Source organism: Dromiciops gliroides, chromosome 5 (genome assembly GCF_019393635.1).
Source record: "Dromiciops gliroides isolate mDroGli1 chromosome 5, mDroGli1.pri, whole genome shotgun sequence".
In the NCBI taxonomy this organism is placed as follows: Eukaryota; Metazoa; Chordata; class Mammalia; order Microbiotheria; family Microbiotheriidae; genus Dromiciops; species Dromiciops gliroides.
In genome coordinates, this window is record NC_057865.1 from 210,045,295 (window position 1) to 210,067,088 (window position 21,794).

Here is a 21,794-nt window from a genome sequence, read left to right on the forward strand (position 1 = left end):
GTACCACCAGTAATTGGGTCTTAGATTTGGATTTAGCCTGTCCTATCTCTCTTGCCAGTATCTTGGGGTAGCAGCCTTTGTTCTGAGCTCCACACATTGGGTCAGAAGCTGCCCCCTCACCTGATCCAGACCTGACACTTTTCCTGGAGGTTCTTCCCTTACGTGTCAGGGAAGGGGCTTTGGTCGGGAGCACCGAACAGACCTCAGTTGCTTCCCAGAGTTTCAGGTCCAAGTCATTGCTTACGCAATCAACATTGAGAACTGCTTACTCCTCTGGTACCACTCTCAGCTCACTTCTCCCTCATCAGAGGGGAATGACTGATTCACTCTGGAAGGCAGAGTCCTTAGTGGGGTCCCACTCTTAGCAATAGGTCTTCCGGGTATAGCACCCCCGGCAGGATTCCAACCAGAAGCCGTATGAGTTTGGACCCTAGACTCAACTTCCTTCCCTCACATACACACACATTCACTCAAGAATCTCTTCATCCGGTCCCGCCGCCCAAAGTCAATTTCCCCTTCTGGGACATTTTCGGCCAACCAGGATCACCTCCAACCTGGCTCCGTGCATGAGACTTACGTGTCCCTCATACCAATTCCCAAAATCAATTCTTACCTGACCTGTTGCTGCTTTGGCGTTCTTGTTCCCCAGTCTCTGTACCTCGGATCTCAGCCGCCAACTCCACAGGCCACCGGAGGGTCAGGAACGAAAAGGCTGCCTTAAAAGGAAGGCAGGGGCCCCCCTTTTCTCCCGAGCTCCCCGACCACCGGAGGGGGTGAGGGATCTGTGTCACGGCACCAGTTGAGTGGGATGGGAAGTACACCCACCGACCCCTGTAATCGAGACTCGAGGAGAAAGGAGGCCAAAGAACTGATTTTATTTCTTTCCAAAGAAAGGTGTACCACACTCACTGGGACAACCAGGAGGTGTGACACACCCCGAGATTAGGAAACCAAGCAGTTTTTATACTCTTTACAGACATCTATTTTAAGCAAAATGTGGTAATTAGGTTAATACTATATGTTCAGCAATAAATCTCTCTCCTGGGTCAGAGTGCCCCAACCTCAGGGGTTCAGCCATAGGTTGTTTTGCAAAATTTCCTGTTTCAGCAACAATTTATCATGTCTACATAATGTCTCAGTGCAGACCCTATGAAGCAATTTTTAAGTTGATATGCCTATATTTAGAAAGGGGGATAGTAGCTTCCCGTTATTGCCTCTCTCTAGAGAAAAAACAGAGAGAGAGAGAAATAGGGGGCTTTAAGGGGCTTTAAGACCTTGAGATCAGATCACTAGGCTGAAGTGGGGGGCACTTTCCATCTCAGTGGAGGGTCATATCCCTATATCCCTCTCAAAAGCTAGCCTCAGACACTTAACAAGCTGTGAGACCCTGGGCAAGTCACTTCACCACGTTTGCCTCAGTTTTCTCATCTATAAAATGAGCTGGAGAAGAAAATGGCAAACTACTTTATCTTTGCCAACAAAAGCCCAAATGGAGTCACAAAGAGTTGTACATAATTAAAAATGACTGAACAACAATATACCCTCCTCTGTTTGGTATTTAAAACCCTTTACAATCTAGCTTGTCTTTTTTTTTTTTTTTAGGCAAACTAAATGTGATTTTCCTCTATATTCTAGCGAAACTGTCCTATTTGTCCTCTGTTATATGGCATTCTATCTTTTGCCTCCATACCAAAAATACTTTCTTGCCTTCCCTCTATTTCTCAAAACCCCCAATCCCCTTTATACCTCAGCTTAAATATCTCTTCCTTCAAAAAGCCTCTCCTGATCAGCCAGTTCTTAACACCCCTCAGAATTACTACATATTTATTTTGTATATTATTCTATATTTACTTATCTGAGAATGTTATATTCCTAGTAGAACATAAGCTCCTTTTGGTCAGAGGCTATCTGAGTTTTGTATTTGTATCCCCAGCACCTAATCAGATAGCACAGTTGGCTTAATAAATGCTTCATCATTGATTGAAGCTTACATTCTATAACTGTATAAATAAAAACAACAGAAAATCAGCATATGGTGATGACTAATATTGATCACAGGATAGATGATGAAACACACTTTCCTTTTTGTGAGGGATTCTGGATATAGAATGTTGCATATGCTGTCAAGGTTACTGTATAGGTTGTTTTGTTTATTTGTTTTTATCTTTGTTATGAGGTGATGGAGTCATAATCTAAAAATTTTTTTAAATCAATACAACTTTAATATGTGTGTTAATCTACCAATCTACTAAGCATATAGGTGTGTATATGTGTTTCTTCTCTTTCTCTCTTTCATCTAGCTATCTAGACTGTGAGATAAAAGAATAAAGAGTTATCCTTATAACCAAGGGGACCTGGGTTCAAGTCCCTCTGATGCATACTGTTTATGTGACCCTGGGCAAATCAATTAACCTCTTGGTGCTCTAGATCAGTGGTGTCAAAATCAAATAGAAATGGGAGTCACTAAACCATAAATAAGGATCCCCACAGGCAGAATATCAACCATTTTAAAATATATTATCTGTTTTATTATATTTTATTTATTTTGTTAAATATTTCCCAATTACATTGAAATCTTTTTGGACTTCACTCTGGGAATGTTATGAGCCATGTGTTTGACATCTCTGTTCTATATAATTCTCTTTAAATAGTAAAAAAAAAAAAGTGCTGAACTGCATTTGGTAAAAGGATTTTCTTCATGTAGGAGTTCCTTATACCAATGAAATCACAGTTTTAGTCTCTGGGCTTCAGACCTTTTCTACCTTCTAAATAGATATGTATCTTGTATTTTGGGGAAAAAAACCAACCTGTTTTTCTGCAGGAATTGATATAATCTTAGCACAGTGCCACTTAATAAATGTTTGGTGATTGATTGTTAATTTTGTTATTAAAGTATTTCCCCAAAATGAAGTGATTGAAAGGATAAATAACAAATATAAACACTGAAGAAACAGATTCAACATTAGGAGCAGAAAAAAATTAGTACTTTGTTGCCTAAGCCTTAATGTGGAGAAGTATTAACAATATAAATGTTCATCAGAAATAATCCCTAGCAAGGAAAACAAAGAAGGGATACAACCCCCATACTGAAAAATACTGTCACATATGTGTGTGTATATGTCACATATATTCATATATCTAATATACATAGCTATACCATAAACAATAAAACTGTTCAATATAACCTCTATGAAGGAGAGCTAAGAATATTATATTTTTATTATGTAAATACATATATATATGTTCAATATAGTCTCTAGCATGTAGAGCAATATATGTATATGTTTATATATGTGTCCATGTATATATGTGTGCAGATATGTATATCTTTAGCTAAGACCATGTTCTTGATCCTTTATTCTCCCGGATAGAGGTTACATTGAACAAATAAATATATCATCTTTTCTCTGTCCTCATCCTTGATTTTTCTTTTGAGTTTGATACTGTTGACAACCCTCCCCTCTGGGTTTTTTAATACTGTTTTTTATCCATTTTCCCTCTACCTCCTTAAACTTTGCTATATATCCATTTCATATTCCCTACCTGTGCGTGTTCACCAGAGTTCTATCTTGGGCCCTTTCTTTTTTCTCCCAGTCTTTAAATTTAATCTTTATTGAGATGACTCAAAATTTTATATATATACAGCCCCAGCTTCTCCCCTGAATTTCAGTCCCATACCACCGACTGCATATTGGACAATTCAGAATAGATTTCAAAGAGATAACTTAAACTCACCACATTCAAAACAGAACTTAATATGCCCTCCCACAAACATCTCTTCAAATTTCCCTATTTCTGTCAAAGGCATCTGACAAATTGTTAACCTCAGTGATACATATCCACTCATTTGCCAAATGTTATAATTTATAATAATAATAGCTAGCATCTAAGTACTTTAGAAATGTTATCTTATTAGGTCCTCACAAGAACCCTGGGAGATAGATACTATTATCTCCATTTTACATTTTAGAAAATGTGAAATGAGCCAAGTAGAAGTTGTGACTTGCCCAGGGTCACAGATAAGAGTGCCTAGATTTAAAGTAAGGTCTTCTGACTTCAGGCCCAGCATTCTATCAACTGTGCCACCTCACTGCCCTACAGCATCTTTTACTTCTTACCCTTTGTCTCTATTCACATAGCCACCACCTTAGTTAAGGCTTTTATCATCTTTTACCAAGATTACTGCAATGGCCTCTTAATGGTCTCTTTCTCTGAACTTCTCCACTCTAATTCATCTTCTACACAGCTACCAAAATGCTTTTCTTTAAGCATAGATTTTAGCATTTCACTCAATAAACTCTGTATTCAAATATAAACTCTTCTGTTTAGTTTTTAAAACATACCCTGAACCTATATTTTTAGCCTAATTATACATTAACATTCTACAGTTTAGGCAAACTGGCATTTCTTCTGTTCCATAGATGACTCTTCATTTCCCATCACCATGCCTTTGCACTGGCAATACCTCATGCATATCTTCAAAATGCAATTCAAGCACCACCTTCCAAAGAAGTCTTCCTTTCCTAGTGCCCTCCCTTCCTTATTTATTTTGTATTTATTCTAAGTCTTTTTAGACACATTCTCTTAGAATGTAAGGTCCTTAATAGGAGAGATTGTTTCCTTTTTTTGTATTTGTATCCCCAGAGACTAGCACAGTGCTTGGAACATATCAGGTTGATTGATTGATATTATTGCTTTTCCTTGGGTTCCACTATAAGTATTCATTGTCATTTCATTTTGTATAATGGAAATGGATGGCATTATAATTATTAAATTATCCAAGGATAGTTTTGGTACAATAAAAATGGCTGTTTTCTTGAATAATTTGCTGTTGCCAAGTACCCAGGGATTTAGGGATGATCTCTAATTCAAAAGCAGTGCCACTAGGATTCATGACCTTTTCTCTTTCACTTCTTGAGTAGTATCCCTGTCTCATAGTGTCCTCTCAAGTATAACATAAAATTAGCTGTATTCTGATGTACATATCATTTTTCCAGAGTTGGACAAAATCAGGATATAAACTATATGCAGCATCACTACAACAAAAGATACACAATACTAAATTCTCTGTACTAGACTTAAAGGATCTTCCAAGTTTTACCTGTTTTATCCTTTTAGGTAGACTATCCTTTCTCATTAATTTAGTCTGTCTAGCACAATCCAAAGCTAAGTTGTTTTTGTTTTTTTAATTCTCCTTTTGTCACACCTGAAATCTTTTTCTTTCTGGACTCCAGGTAGATATCTCATCTTGCAGTCAAAATTGCATTATTTCAGCCACCTATACACTAACAAGAACATCACTGTCATATTTTGTGATCTATTTTGTCCTATATATTAGTCAACCAATAAGTAGTTAAGTTCTTCTTTTTCCAGCCTATTTCTTAACTTTGAATTTTATGTTAAAGTTTGCCTCTGCTCATCAAAGAGTAGAGAGGCATCTCTCATCAAGAACAGTCATACCAGACTAACCATCTTTTCTTTTTTGACATGGCTACTAATTTTTTTTTCAAACAAACAAACCCATTTCTTTATTCTTTTTTTTTTTTTGGAGTTTCCATATATATATATATATATATGTATTATTATTATTATTTTCCAGTTACATTTAGAGAGTTTTCAACATTTGTTTTTATAAGATTTCTAGTTTCAAATTTTTCTCCCTCCCTCCCCTCTCCCCAAGACAGCAAGAAATCTGATATAGGTTATATGTTTACAATCACATTAAACATATTTCTACATTAGTCATGTTATGAGAGAAGAATCAGAGCAAAAAGGAAAAATCTCAAAAAAGAAAAAACACAACAAAAGCAATAGAAATAGTATGGTTCAATCTGCATCCAGATTCAACAGTTCTTTTTTTTTCTGGATTTGGAGAGCATTTTCCATCATGAGTCCTTTGGAACTATCTTGGACCATTGTATTGCTAAGAAGAATCAAGTCATGGCTACTAAATTAATAAGGGAACACTATAGTACAGTTTACCTAGATTTTAGCGGAGCCTTTGATAAAGTATTCCATAGCATCTATATGGGAAAAATGGAGAGTTATGGACCAAATGATAATATTATTAGTGGTTCCAGAACTGTTTGAATGACTGGGTACAAAGAGAAGTTATTAGTGGCTCATCATCACTTTGGAAGAAGCACTGCAGTGGAAGGTTGCAAGGATCTGTGCTTGGCCCTGTGCTGTTTAATTTTTTTTTTTTGGTGACTTGGGTAAAAACATAGGTAAAATGCTTATCATATTTTCAACATATACCAAGCTAGAGGAGATAGTTAATATGCTGGATGTCATATTTAATATCCAAAAAGGTCATGACTGTTTAGAACATTGAGCTGAGGCCAATAATGTGATATTTGATAGAGATAAATGTAAAGCTTTATATGTGGTTACAAAAAATAAACTTAAGTGAAGAGTATTGGAGGAATGATTATACAACAAACTATGTGAAAAAGATCTGGGGATGTTAGTTGACTAAAAGCTTAATATGAGTCAACAGTGAGTCGATATAAGCCAAATCAAACAACCAATAAATAGTCATTAAGTGCCTACTATGTGCCAGGTACTATTTTAGACACTGGAGTAGAAAGTACAAAGAATAAAAAAAATCCCAACTCATAAGGAAGATAAAAAGTACATAATATTCAATGTAAAGTATATAAATACAAATACATACAAAAGAGTTAAAGGCACAGTAATTTGAGAGGGAAGGTACTAAAATCTGGGAGGATCAAGAAAGGCTTCATAAAGAAGACAGTACTTCAGCTATGTCTTGAGAAAAAGGAGGAACTATATGAGTTATAGGGGAGGAGGGGAGTACATCAATATGGGAGATAATTAGTCTAGTGTTGGACCTTTCCATTTTGTCTAAGTCCTTGTTTGACACACAAATATATACCATACCCTAAACCTTTCCAGTTTGATGGAACCTGCCAGAATATACACTTTCCATTACCATGGTTTTCTAAAATCAAGGGCCACCTCCACACTATGATGAGGCCTCAGAGAAGGACATTCCTTTAATACAATAGTAATATAGAGATAATTCACGTCTGGCAAATTTCAGTGGTGACTTTTCATATCCTTGGTGTTTTGATTTAGATGTCAAAGGTTAATTAGCTGAAAGTAAATTGCTTACCTATTTTCAACCTGATGCAAAATTAAGTTCAATAGCCAAAAGATACAGATGATCTCAGACAAGGATAATGTCATCAATGGACTATATGACATATAAGAATACACTTTTCTTTTTTCTTCCTTCATGCAAAATATTTCAGTGGACAATTAAATTTAACAAGTCATGTGAACTTGTGCAGTTTCTAGCAGTACTTCATTGCTCTGAATATGAAAAAGAGACTTGGCTTTTTAATTTTAATTGAGTTTGTTACAATATTTTGCTGTTCTGTATGAATGGTTAAGTATAGGACAGTTCTGAATTTTTCCAAGTGTCACTTTTTCTTACTTGTTTCCACTTGCATCCTACAACATTTATGGGGATAGCTGGGTGGTACAGCTACATGATACAGCACTGGCCCTGAAGTTGGAAGGACCTGAGTTCAAATGTCACCTCAGATACTTTCTAGCTGTGTGACCCTGGGCAAGTCACTTAACCTTAATTACCTTAAACATCCAGGGCCATCTCAAGTCATCCTGATATATATCTTGCCACTGAACCCAGTTGGCTCTGGAGGAGAAAGTGAGGTTGGTGACTTTGCACAGCCCTCCCTCACTTATATCCAATTCACCACAAGTCATGACATCACCCTGATACCATGGCCCTCTTTGAGAACAAAGGACAAATAACAACAACATTTATGAGACAACTGGGCAGGATTAGACACATATTTTGTGGCTCTGTAACAGAGGTAAGTTACATGGACCAAAAACCACTGCTTTCATTTGTACAATGCCCTAACTAGTCAGAGTTACTTTATTTGAAAAAAAAAATAGAACTTAGACTTATGTTTCTCATTTGACTTCAGTTAAATTCTGCAGAATTCTGGTTCTGTTTATCATTATGAATAAAAAAGATAAAATTAGAAAAAATATCATTACTATTTAATGTTTAGCAGTTGTTTTGGTTTTATCTTTGATTTTTTTATTTATTTAAAAAGACTATATAAAAATGACCATGCCAAAGAAGAATATCAGATCACTGCTATGAAATAGCCTCTGTACTTTCTATATGTATCTTCATCTACTGAGTTATTTGTTGTGATTTTCTTTTATAGATCATTCCCGAGAAGTCTTGGAGCGGTTAGTGGGCCCAAACAAAATCAAACAAGTGACATGGACCGTTTATTGATGTTTATTAAAACTACTGCGACTGACATTTTCCCTGGAAATTACTGTGGAGATTGACTTTCCATTTTTATTTAAGCATGCCATATTGATTTATTGTCTTTTTTTAACTGTCAGTCTCAAAATGACTAGTTATACCTACAGATATGCTAAAATTTGGTTTTGATGGTAAAACTAAACTCCTCCAAAATGCAAACAATGCTGTTGCCATTTGTTTTTCTTTAGGAAATCATTATTTTAAAAATATTACTGTTGTGACTATGACTTTTCTCATTCTTTAGGATTTTGTATTTTTTTTACACAATAAAACCCCATGTGAAATATGTATAGATTTAAGATGACAAATTTTCCCTGTTTCTTCTCTTTCTTACCTAAGTAATTGATGAATGACCACTAGGATAATAAATTAAACTAATTTAATTAATCTTTCCTAATTCCCAGCTTTCTAATGGTAAGGATCCACTTGCCAAATAGCAAATCTGATCATAAGCCCTAAAAATGTACTTTTGAATTGGTTCTTCAGCCAAACAGGAAACAAACATTTTAGTAATAACTATCTCATTCATGACATCAAATGGTAATTCAGCAGTGAAGTATGATATAATTTTTGGTTCTATCCCTATTCTATGACTTGATTTATTCAATCTTTCTTGTCTTTCTTCCTCAAATATTTGTTCATTTTATTAGAACTGATGAAGATGTTTAAAAAATGGGGATTCTTGAAATAAGATAGACAATGAAGTAATGCCTCAAAGATTTCTGATCTGCTTCATGTTTACTCTTCTGGAAAGAAGAGAATACCTTAATTGTTTTATCTCCTACTTTGGGGAAGATATTTTAGGCCTGTATTTGGGAAAGATTAAGCTAGAGAAGATCTGTAAGCGTAACTCAGAAAATAAACTGATGTCGCTATTTGTTGCAGTGGAAACAACCACCAGAATACAGGAAGGTAGTCCTTCAACAAAACTAATCTCAGAGGAAAAGAAGCAGGGACAATGGAGATTGACGTTCCATTTCTGGCCTACTTAATCCTACAGGAGCACTACTCAACAAATGAACTGCTATTTTGACTCCTAAACCTAGTTTACCAAAAACAGCCACCTAGGAAGGAAAAGAAAAACTAAAAGACGCCATGATTTAGGAGGAAATTTGAATTTTAGATTAGACTTGTTTTTCAGTATTATCAATGCCACAATTCAAGTTTCTAGAATTATGGCTCTTGATGACAAGTTATCTTTTACCTATTTTGTTTTTTAACTTCATTAATATAGATCAGAAGTAAAGTCACTAAAAGCTAAGCTACTGAGAAAGGTGAACTGAATTCACTGTTTGAACTACAGAACTAAAACTTAAAAGTTTGAGGGGTCATTTCCTGTTACTTAGGAATTTGGTTTTGGCCACCTCACATTCAGAAATGGACCTTTTTTTTCCAGAAAAAAAGGAGTCTTACCACTAACAAATAACATTCAGCTATAAATAAGAAATGTCATTATATGGTTATATACTGAAAATCTGTTGTTTCCAATTAATAAAACATAAACCTTATGTCTCTTTAAATTGAAGTATCTAGATAAAATGTGATCACAGACCTTTTCTTCAGTTATTCACATACTGAAAGGACATCATGAACTACTAATTTATCCTAATGACCTGAAAGTGGGACTCTTTATGAGTGTATGTTTAAATAAACATTTTTCATTAAGAAGGAGGCATTATGGAATTCTTTAAACATCAAATTTCTGTAATATATCGAGATCTTTCCTGTTTCACTTAAGCATAAAATATGTTCTAAAAGATTGTGTGTCAGGAGGGAGGGGGAGCTTGAGTGGAGAGAGTGGCAGTATATAGTACAAAGTTGTTATACATGTTTGGGTGGAAGGAATTTATATTCAGCATTATTTCTGGTTACTTTATATATTCACTATTGGTTACTTTATAAATCCTATTAGTTGACATTGTGCATATGTGATCATTATAAAAACAATGTCTTTGTACAAATGTTTAAAATGGGTAGGGTTTTGTTTTCCCTGAGTTTGACATTGTTCTGAAAGCTAAATACAATAAAATTTAATGTCAAATATACAGCAAAGCCTGCATTTTATTGTTAGGTAATTTGCATAACCACTTCTAAGCATTTAAAATCATTCATACACAGGACATTTGGGGTTTATTTTATAATTTTTTCCCCTGAAGTTGTCTGAGTTCTACTGCTTTGTAATCTAGTTTTCCAGGACAGTTAATGATCATTTCATTCATTAAAAATGTTTTGTACTTTATTGACAGAATTATATAGTTAGGGTGGAAGCTATGTGGAAGAGGTATTTTTAGCTGAGTCTTTAACAAAGTCAGGAGACAGATGAGGAGGGAAAGCATTCTAGGTATGGAGGACAACCAGAAAAAATACCCAGAGTCGAGAGGTAGAGTGTTAGAACAGGAAGAGTAAAAGAAGGGCTTCAAAAACTAAACAAAGAGTTTTATATTTTATCCTAGAGGGGATAAGGAAATAACAGATTTTGAAGCGGGGTTGATATATGGTCTAGCTTTCCCTTTAGGAAGATCAATTTGATAGCTGAGTGGAGAATGAACTAGAATAGAGTCTTGAAGAAGAAAGACTGATGAGAAGGCTACTGCAGTGGTCCAGGCATGAAATGATAAAGGTCTGCACCAAGGTGGAGGATGTGTCAGGTGAAAAGGGGGACATATGTTATAAAGATAAAATCAACAAGACTTGGTAACAGATTAAGTGGTGGGGAGGAGATGAAAGAGAGTGAAGAGGTAAGGACACTCCAGTCTGGATAACTGAGGATGGTAGTTTCCTCAACAGTAATAGGGAAATTAAGAAGAGGAAAGGGTTCAGGGTGGGGGGAATATAAGGAATAGGTAAGGGTTAAATTGTAACAACACTATCTTAGGGAGTTTAAATCGTAACATAACATGGTTTTAGTTTTCTATAATTACTCTTGCCAAGAACAGGTGCACATACTGGAACCAAACCTAAACAGATTGCTCTGCCAAAGTTATGCCAACATTATCAATGCACCTAGGTCATAATAAACTTACTAATAAAATATAATGGGACTAAAGTGCTGAAAAATAGTTGTACTGAAATAAGTTCGGAGAAATAGTTGGATTATATTTGAATTATTTTTAGATAACTATAGAAATTACTACTGTGGTTTTTCTCTCATCTTTCTTTTTTTCGAAATTCATTTTTCATTTGATTTTCCATCCCAGAGTTCCCTCCTCCCCCCAACCTTTCCCCACCCCATAAAGCAAGAAATATAAAATCCATTACAAATATGAAATCCTGGAAAACAAAGTTCCACATTAGCCATATTCTGAAAGATAAAAAAAGAAATTGAAATAGAAAAAAATATGCTTCAAACTGCACTCTGAATCCATGAATTCTCTATCTGGAGGTGGACAGCATGAGTCCTTTGGAATTTTGATGGGTCATTGAATTGATCAGTTACTAAATCTTTCACATTTGATAATCTTTATAATATTGCTGTTTAATGTTTAAATTGTTCTGGTTCTCACTTCATTTTGTATCAGTTCATACAAAAGTCTCCCCGGATCATTTTATTTTTTTAAAATAAAAGTATTTTATTATTTTCCAGTTACAGGTAGAGATAGTTTTCAACATTTGTTTACATAAGATTTCCAATTTAAAATGTTTCCCCCTCCCTCCCCCCGCCCCTAGACAGCAGGTAATCTGATATAGGTTTTATATGTGTGTGTGTGTGTGTGTGTATAACATTAAACATATTTCTGCATTAGTCATGTTATAAGAGAAGAATCAGAGCAAAAAGGAAAAACCTCAAAAAAGAAAAACAACAGCACCAAAAACAAAAGAAATAGTATGGTCCAATCAGCATCCATATTCCACAGTTCCTTTTTCTTTTTTCTGGATTTGGAGAGCCTTTTCCATCATGAGTCCTTTGGAACTTTCTTGTACCGTTGTATTGGTGAGAAGAATCTAGTCTATCACAGTTGATCAACACATAATGTTGATGATACTGTGTATAATGTTCTTCTGGTTCTGCTCATCTCACTCATCATCAGTTCATGCAAGTTCTTCCAGGTTTCCCTGAACTCCTGCTCATCGTTTCTTATAGCACAATAGAATTCCATTACATTCATATACCACAACTTGTTCAGCCATTCCCCAATTGATAAGCAACCCCTCAATTTCCCAGATCATTTTAAAACCATTCCCCTTCCTCATTTCTCAGTAATATATCATGACTTCTTTAACCACTCCTCAATTGATGGGCATCACCTCAATTTTCAATTCTTTGCCACCACAAAAAGAGCTGCTATAAATGTTGTGGGGGTTGTTTGTTTTTTAAAGCATATAGATGCTTTTCATCTTATCTCTTTGAGGTACAGACAATATTGGTGGTTAATAACTTTTGGGGGCATAGTTCCAAATTGCTCCTCCAACAGTGTATTAGTATGCTTATATTTCTACATCCCTTCTAGCTTTTGTCATTTCCTTTTTCTGTCTTCTTAGCCAATCTGATGGGTGTGAAGTAGTACCTCAGAATTGTTTTAACTTGCAGTTCTCCTTTTATTAGTGATTTAAAGCACTTTTTAATATGACTATTGATAGCTTTAATTTCTTCCTCTGAAAACTGCCTGTTCATATCCCTTGACCATTTATCAATTGAGGAATGGCTCTTATTCTTAGAAATTTGACTCAGTTCCATATATATTTGAGAAGCAAGACCTTTACTAGAGAAACTTGCTGCAATGATTTTTTTTGTTTCCTGCTTTTCTTTTAATTTTAGCTACAATGGTTTTATTTGTGCAAAAAGTTTTCAGGTTTTATAATCAAAATTATCCATTTTCCCACCATGAACTTCTATTTCTTGTTTGGTCATAAACTGTTCTCCTTTCCATAGATGTTTTTTTTCATGTTCTACTAATTTATTTATTATAATATGTCTAAATCATGTACCCATATTTTTGTATATGGTATGAGAAGTCTATATCCTTTTGTAGTCTCAATAGCAGACTACCTATATGCATATGCTCTGGAAGCTATTTTTCTCTTTTCAATAAACTCTATTACTTTAAGGATTGTCTTACATGGGTTCATTTCTTTTGCAACATTTATTTTATTTTTTCCAGTTACATGTAAGGGTAGTTTTCAACATTCATTTTCATAAGATTTAGAGTTCCAAATTTTTCACCCTCCCTTTCCTCCCCACTCCATAAGACAGCAACCAGGTTATATATGTACAATCCACAAGTGCTCTTTTTATCAGTTCTTTCTATGGGGGTGGATAGTAAGCTTCATCATTAGTCCCTTGGGATTGTCTTGGATCATTGTATTGCTGAGAGTAGTTAAGTCAATCACAATTGCTCATTGAACAATACTGCTGTCACTATGCACAATGTCCTCCCAGCTCTGCTCACTTCACTGTACATCAGTTCATGAATCTTTCCAGGTTTTTCTGGGATCATCCTGTTTGTCATTTCCTGTAGCACAATACCATTCCACTACAATCATGTACCACAGTTTCTTCTGTCATTCCTCAATTGATGGACATTCCCTTGATTCTCAATTCTTAGCCACCATAAAGAGTTGCTATCAATATTTTTTTGTACAATTTCCCCCCTTTTCTCTTTTTCATGATTACTATTGTTAACTGTTTCCCTTCCATCCTATTCCCTTCCCCATGATATTTATTCTATTATCCATCTTCTTTCATCCTATCCGTCTTCAAAAGGGATTTGCTTACATGGGTTCATTTCAACCTAACAGGAAAGATAATGAGTTCAGTTTTGGACACATTGAATTTAAGATGTCCATAGCCCAACTTTTTTTTATAATAAACATTTTTATTTATAGTTTTAAGTTCCAAATTTTATCCCTCCTCCCCTCCCCTCTCCTTGGGGAGGTGAGCAATCAGATATTACAGCCTAACTTCTTTTTTTTTTTTTTTTGCAGGGCAACGGGGTGTTAAGTGACTCTCCCAGGGTCACACAGCTAGTAAATGTCAAATGTCTGAGGCCAGATTTGAACTCAGGTCCTCCTGAATCCAGAGCCAGTGCTTTACCCACTGCACCACCTAGCTGCCCCCCACAGCCTAACTTCTTAAAACTGTGGCTTGTGACCCCCATAGGAGGTCGCATAACTGAATGTGGGAGGTAGCAAAAAATTTGGCAACAAAGGTTATGTATACCTATTTTATATACCTACATACCTGGGGTCATATAAAAATTTCTCAGGCTAAAAGGGGTCCCAAGTGGAAAAAGTTTAAGAAGCCTTGGTCTACAAGACATCCAGTTCATTTTTAGCATGCAGTTGGAAATATGAGACTGGAGGCCACAGAGAGGTTGGGACTGGATAAAAAGATTTAAGAGTCATCAGCATAGAGATGAAATCACCAAATAAACTTCCTGCAGTCTTTGACACTATTAATCACCCTCTTCTTGTGTCAAAGGCTGCAGGAAGCAGACTTCTTGTTAGAAAGGATGAAGATTGAGAAAAAGCCATTAGAAGCTTCAGTTGAATGATAAGGTCAGAAACCAGACTCTAGAGAGTTATGAAAAGAGAGGAAAGAATTCTACAAGGGTATGGAGCTAAAGGAGAGCTAGTTGTGTGGTTTTTTCCCCTGGGAGGGGATAAGAGGAAACATACTGGAAAATGTAGATAATATAAAAATGAAAAATACAAATAAAATTATTTTTAAAAGCTCTGAAAACTCAAATATATGAGTATAATTTTTAATTTCAAAATATTATCATTAAACATAACAATTATATAACTGCCATGAATGGAAATCCAAGTATATCAAAAAAGAAAAACAATGCTCACAGACCTTTAAAGTTGCCTTTTTTCAAAATATAATTCATAAATTGCTCACTGACAGAGAAGTAGTGTATATGAAGGCAACATTCAATGCATATGAGTGTGTGTGTATCCCTTTAGAAAGTAAATGGGGAACTCAGAGTTGTAAATTCCAGACAGTGCTTGTTGTCAGACCATTGTTTTCCTCCTTAGTGAGCTCTGGAAGTGAATATGTTACTACCTTCTGTAAGTGATTCTGAATGCTGTGTCCACAGAATTGTGTTCTCCCAGGATCACCAATCAGCACTTTTGTTCCATGACTCCGAATGCTTTTCCTCAACCAGTGAAGAAGTCTATCTGAAAGGTCTTCATCATAAAACATATCTCCTAGAACAATGAGTTCCCACTTATCCAGTTTTGAGTCCAAGATGTTTTTAGTTAAAATGGGAAGAGGATCCAGTTTATTTAATTTGCAGTTCAACAAAATAGCCACTCCTGCAACTAAGAAAAAATAGCCAATGAATTGATAAGTACTATACAATTTAAATTCTTTATCACATTATTCTACTTAGTAGTACCTGAGTCATTTGAACATTCAGACAACCTACTTAAATTGTGAAACATAATTTAATTTTGGAACCTTTTGGTTCCAAATAGTGTTTATAGGTAAAAAAAGGTCCAGAGGTTGCTAACAGATCCTTCTTCTGGCATATTTATAATGGTGAAGAAAATAAATACTCATTGCTTAAATGAAAATATTTCATACTTTGCTCAGTAATAATGCTAATATATATTAAAAAAAATCATATCCTTAGGGGCAGCTAGGTGGCGCAGTGGATAAAGCACTGGCCCTGGATTCAGGAGGACCTTAGTTCAAATCCAACCTCAGACATGTGACACTTACTAGCTGTGTGACCCTGGGCAAGTCACTTAACCCTCACTGCCCCACCAAAAAAAAAATTAGAATAATGCCAATATATATGGTTAACTTCCCTCTTCAGGGGTATTTCTATATTTAACAAAGCTAAATCTCTATGTAATTAGTAAGCCATATACCCTTGTAGACTTTCCTATGATTTTATTAAATTGTTAGCAAAAACCCTTCTGTGTGAACAACAAACTATGATCACTGTGATGTATGAGACATATGTCTCAGTGTATGTGAAATGAGAAGAGGGGTGGTAAGAGATGACATGGGGAATAGAAGAAGAGTCAATGTGGATTCTGAATTTCCAGGTTCTAGACATTTCTGTAGCACAGAGGAGGCCTGAGCTTATACATGAGGAAAAGGAAAAAAAGTAAAACCAGAGACTGGGGTCACCCAAGAAAAATTTCAACAGTTTCATATTTTTTTTTGTACCTACTAGTGTACAGATATTAAAAGTTACCTATTTTGGGGGCAGCTAGGTGGTACAGTGGATAAGGCACCAGCCCTGGATTCAGGAGGACCTGAGTTCAAATCCAGCCTCAGACACTTGACACTTACTAGCTGTGTGACCTTGGGCAAATAAGTCACTTAAGACTCTTGTTGCTCCTCCAAAAAAAAAAAGTTACCTATTTTCAAAACATGATTCATAAATTGCTGACAGAGAAGTAGAATATATGAAGGTAACATTTCAGTGCATGCGTGCATGTGTGTGTGTGTGTGCATCCCTTTGAAAAGTAAATTGAGGGACAGCTAGGTGGTGCAGTGGATAGAGCACTGGCCCTGGATTCAGGAGGACCTGAGTTCAAATCCGACCTCAGACACTTAACACTTACTAGTTGTGTGACCCTGGGCAAGTTACTTAACCCCAATTGCCTCACCAAAAAAACAACAACAACAAAACAAAACAAAAAAATAAATTGAAAACTCAAGGTTGGAAATTCCAGGCAGTACTTGTCAGACTATTGTTTCCCCCTCTTCGTGGGTTCTGGAAGTACCTGGAGGTTTCTATTCCTTTATTTTGCATATTTTGCCATTTTTACTAGAAGTGTTTTTGATTATTAATAAGAAACCAAAGCTGAAAGAGAATGCAGAAATGTGGATAATTCAACTCAAACTAAGCAGATTTTTAATATTTAATGGGATGCTTGGGCATTATAGGGGCTATTTAATCACATTTATTTGATTTCCTAAAAAATTTCAATTAAAGAGAGTAAAGCCTTCCTGACAAGGAAAAGAAGACTGTAAGAGATACCTTTTTTTTTTAAAAAGTATTTTACTTTTTTATTTATTTTTAAGTAATAAACATTTTTATTTCTAGTTTTGGGTTCCATTTTTTTAACTCTCCTTCCCTCCCTGCCTCTCTGAGGCAGAAAGCAATTAGATATGGGTTATATATGTACAATTATGTAAAACATTACATATCAGTCATTTTGTATAAGAAAACTTGAATAAAAGAAAAAAATGAAAGAAAATGAAAAATAACATTCTTCAGGAGACACCTCTGGATGCTCTCCCTGTGGTCATCACAGGATTTTAATAAAACTTGGGAAACTGAAAAGAAAAATAGCATGCTTCAGTCTGTGTTCCTTCAATATCAGTTCTTTCTTTGGAGATGGATAGTATGTTTCATCAATAGTCCTTTGGGATTGTCTTGGATCATTGTATTGTTGAGAGTAGTTATATTGCTGTTTCTATGCACAATGTTCTCTTGGTTCTGCTCACTTCACTATACCTCAGTTCATACAAGTCTTTCTAGGCCTTTCTGAAATCATCCTGCTTGTAATCATCATATACCACAGCTTGTTTAGCCATTCCCTAATTGATGGGGCATTCCCTTCATTTCCAATCGAGAGAGAGCTTTTAGAGAAGAAAATCAATTATTCTCTAGCCACTTCCACCCACCTCTATCCCTTTGCCCTAATCTTCAGAAGAAAGAAAATAGAGTAAGGAATATGGAAAAAGAGGAAAAAGAGGAAGAAGTGATTTCCTGACTTCTGGCAAAGATGGTATAGTTTGAGCTAAGCTTTGATTCCCTCAGAAATGCCATAAGAAAGATTTAAAAGGGTACTAAATGAAGCAATGATTTTTAAAAGAATAATAAGAAACACCAGTAAGTTCTTATCCTATCCAGGATTGCACAGGAAGATAGCCTGAAGCCTGTGGGCACTCTGGTTGGGCAAATGCCAAACACTCCCAGACAAGATAGCTCCATTTACAGTTCCCATATACCTACTTCAGCAAAAAACTAAAAATGGCATAAAACTGAAAAATGATCAAGAAAGCAAATGAAAAATACAAGTAACTTTTCCCACTCCAGAACTACACAAAAGTCTACCCAGAAGCCTCTGGGCAATAATAATAATGGAGAACAAGAGCAAATCCAGTACTAGCTCAATGAAACAATATGGCAGCCTCTCAGCATGACCAGATATGGATTAGAGGCACTTGTTACCTACAAGGCTCTATGAATTGAATCATCAAGAGTAAAGGGATCCCCTAAGAAAATCCCACAGTAGCTAGAAACCCACAGTAGAACCTTCAAAGTGACTGATGGGTAAGGATGGGTAGCTGCCATACCGGGATCCCCCGAACCCAGAGGCTCCAACATACCCACAACTTTAGTCTGAAATGCCATACATCCATGAAGATCTAGCACTCTAAAACACAAAGATTCAAGGGGGTATAACCCCTGGAGTTAGATGTTAGCAAAGGAACCCAAGTGACTCAGTTCAAAACCAAGTAGGGTCAACCATCCAACTCACAATTACAGCAGGGGAATAGAGTTTGGCTGGGGCAAAAAGCTTCAATTCAGCAACTGAGGCTGGAGAGCTGATTAAAAAGGAGACACTGACTATCATAATTATTATAGATCCTAATATCTGAAAATTTCAACCCCACAGAAGAGAATAACTTCACGGCAACTTCAGAGATTTAAAAAAATTGATTTTCCACAAAGACTACATGAAATTTACAAGAAAAGAAGCAAGAGATAGAATAAGTAACAAACAGAAAGTGGCAAACCTTTTTAACAATTAGCTTTTGACTGATATCTTTATTTTTACATTCCCCCCCCCTTTATCCTTCTCCCATAAAGCAATATCTAATGACAAAGAAAATCTTTTTGGGGGGGGCAGGGCAATGAGGGTTAAGTGACTTGCCCAAGGTCACACAACTAGTAAGTGTCAAGTATCTGAGGTTGGATTTGAACTCAGGTTCTCCTGAATCCAGGGACAGTGCTCTATCCACTGCACCACCTAGCTGCCCTCAAAAAAATCTTTTAAGGAAAAAAGAGGAAAAGGGGGAAAAATTAATTAAAAACTGATACATTGAAAAAAAAAACCTGATATTAGTACAATGTTGCAATGTCATAGATCCCAAATTCTACAAAGTAGCAAGGGTATGTCATCTCATTTCTCATCTTTGGGACTATATTTGTACTTTATATTTTCACAACATTGTTTCATTCCAGTTTATTCCATTTACAAGGCTGAAGTTATTGGATATATTATTTTTTCTGGCCTTGCTTAGAAAGTGGCAAGCCTTACTCAAGTAATGAACTCCCTGAAAACTAGAATACAAGAAACAGAAATCAATGATTCCATGAGACAGCAAGAAATATAAGAACAAAATCAAAAGATTCTTTTTAAATCAAAGAAAATATAAGGTATTTGATATCAAAACCAACTGACCTTGAAATCAGCTAAAGGAGAGATAATTTAAGAATTATGAGACTCCCTAAAAAAAAGCAATTTTAAAAGATTTGGATACTATATTTCAAAATGAAAATTACCAAATCTATTAGAGAGCAAAATATAGAATCTCTTGATCACCTGCTGAAAAGAACTCCCAAAGAAAAAGTCCCAGAAATGTCACAGCCAAAATCCAGAGTTTGTATGTAAAAAAAACTACTATAAGTATCCTAAAAGGAATTAAAATGCCAAGGAACTACAGTCAGGATCACACAAAACCTGATGGCTTATACCATAAGCTAGAGGAAATCTTGGAACGGATATTTCAAAAGGCAAAAGATAACAGGGTTACAAGAGCAGGAGAAAAAACCAGTTCCTAGTAAGTCTCTGCCTATGAGAGACATATCTATGTCTCTATCTAGTAAGCCAGAAGTGTGATCTCCAATATTCTATTGGGGCCTGACTGAAAGGAAAAGGAAACAAGACCATGCCTGCACTGAACCCATAAGGTGATAGAGGCAGACACCAGAGAGTGAGGCAAAGAGTAGACCCTAGTTCCAGCTCTGGATCCTGTTCATTACCCCATTTTTCAGACATACCATCCTGAACTATGGCAAGGCAGTGGAAATGGAATCCAGACTTCAACCAATCCAAGAGTGAGAGAGACTGAAGCCTGGCCCTAGCACAAAGTCCCAATCCAGAAGAGATGGAAACATGAGTATATGGAGGACAATTCACAGAATTTGTGTTTGAAGGAGCTTAGTGGCCCTTCATTCCAACTAGAACACAAAAGGAATCTCCAGTATAATACACCTGACAAATGCTCACCCAGCCTCTACTTAAAGACCTCCACAACAGGGGAACTGATCACCTTTTTATGCAGTCCATTCAACTTTCATACAGTTCTAATTGATAGTTTTTCCTGATATATAGGCTAAATTTACCTCTTTGCAATTTCATACCCATTGTTTCTGTTCCTGCCCTCTGGGAATAAACAGAAAAAAGCCTAATCCTTGCTTTTCATGGTAGCCCTTCATATCCTTAAAGACAATTATCTTGTACTCCCTGAATATTATCTTCTTCAGGCTAAATATGCCCAGTTCATTCAATCACTCTATGACTCAAGGCCATTTAGCATCCTGGTTGCCCTCCCCTGGTTACTCTCCATCTTATCACTGTCCTTATTAAACTGTGTCACCTAGATCTGAACACAATATTGCAGATGAGGTATGGAAAGGGCAGAGTAAAAGTAAGGCTATAATTTCCCTCTCTTAATACAGCTCAAGGTTGTATTCGCTCTTTTGACTGAGTTATTACCAAAACCCCCAGATCTTTTTCAAAACAATTGCAGTCTACATAACTATGCTTCCTCCACCTCGTACTTGTCAAATTTCTGTACCCAAGTATAAGACTTTATGTTTACTCCTACTGAATTCCTTCTTATTAGATTGCTTTAGAGTGTGGAGAAGCATTCTTTGAGCCTTTTGACTTTCTCCTCCAGGAGAGAGATCAGCCTATACTTGAAACACAGCTAACAGTTACCCTGAGAGTTAGGTGTTACGCAGCTGTTCATGGACAAATACCATTTTTTAATAACTTGACAACCCTACTCAACCTCCTTCTCTTATTCCTCACAACAACTCCATAGCCATATCCACCTTCCCTTGAGCCTTACACTCAGTTTTAGACTAATATGTTACCCACTTTAAAGGAAGATCTATTTATCTCTATGATTTATAATGTTTTTTGCTTGTTTGTTTTTTGGTTCTAATGTTTTTTAACATAATACTTATCTTAATGTACTAAGCTTTGTATATAATTGTTTGCATGCTGTCTTCCCCATTAGATGATTTTAAGTTCCTTGAGAACAGGGACTGTCTTTTGCCTTTTTTGTACCCTCAGTGCTTAACGCTTTTTAATAGTGAGAGCTTAATAAATGTTGTTGATTAATAGGCAGTTGTCAAAAGCCTTTTCTTTATTTAGTGATACAACCATGTAATTTATTTTTGTTATTAGTATATTATGGCTAAAATTTTCCTATATTGAACTAAACCCTACACTCATGGTTGAAATT

General features: G+C 35.8%; 2 protein-coding genes across 4 annotated transcripts in view; one reads left to right on the forward strand and one right to left on the reverse strand.

The window, feature by feature from the left end:
- The window catches only part of AMN1 (antagonist of mitotic exit network 1 homolog), an 83,125-nt gene extending 72,742 nt beyond the window's left edge, over positions 1-10,383 (forward strand). For both annotated transcript variants that reach the window (XM_043968880.1, XM_043968881.1), the window contains exon 7: positions 8,232-10,383. In XM_043968880.1, the coding sequence (XP_043824815.1) occupies positions 8,232-8,305 (74 nt within the window). In that variant the 3' untranslated portion in view covers positions 8,306-10,383. The remainder of the gene's footprint in view (positions 1-8,231) is intronic.
- Positions 10,384-14,276: 3,893 nt separating this feature from the next.
- The window catches only part of ETFBKMT (electron transfer flavoprotein subunit beta lysine methyltransferase), a 29,514-nt gene continuing 21,996 nt past the window's right edge, over positions 14,277-21,794 (reverse strand). For both annotated transcript variants that reach the window (XM_043967292.1, XM_043967293.1), the window contains one exon: positions 14,277-15,604. In XM_043967292.1, the coding sequence (XP_043823227.1) occupies positions 15,261-15,604 (344 nt within the window). In that variant the 3' untranslated portion in view covers positions 14,277-15,260. The remainder of the gene's footprint in view (positions 15,605-21,794) is intronic.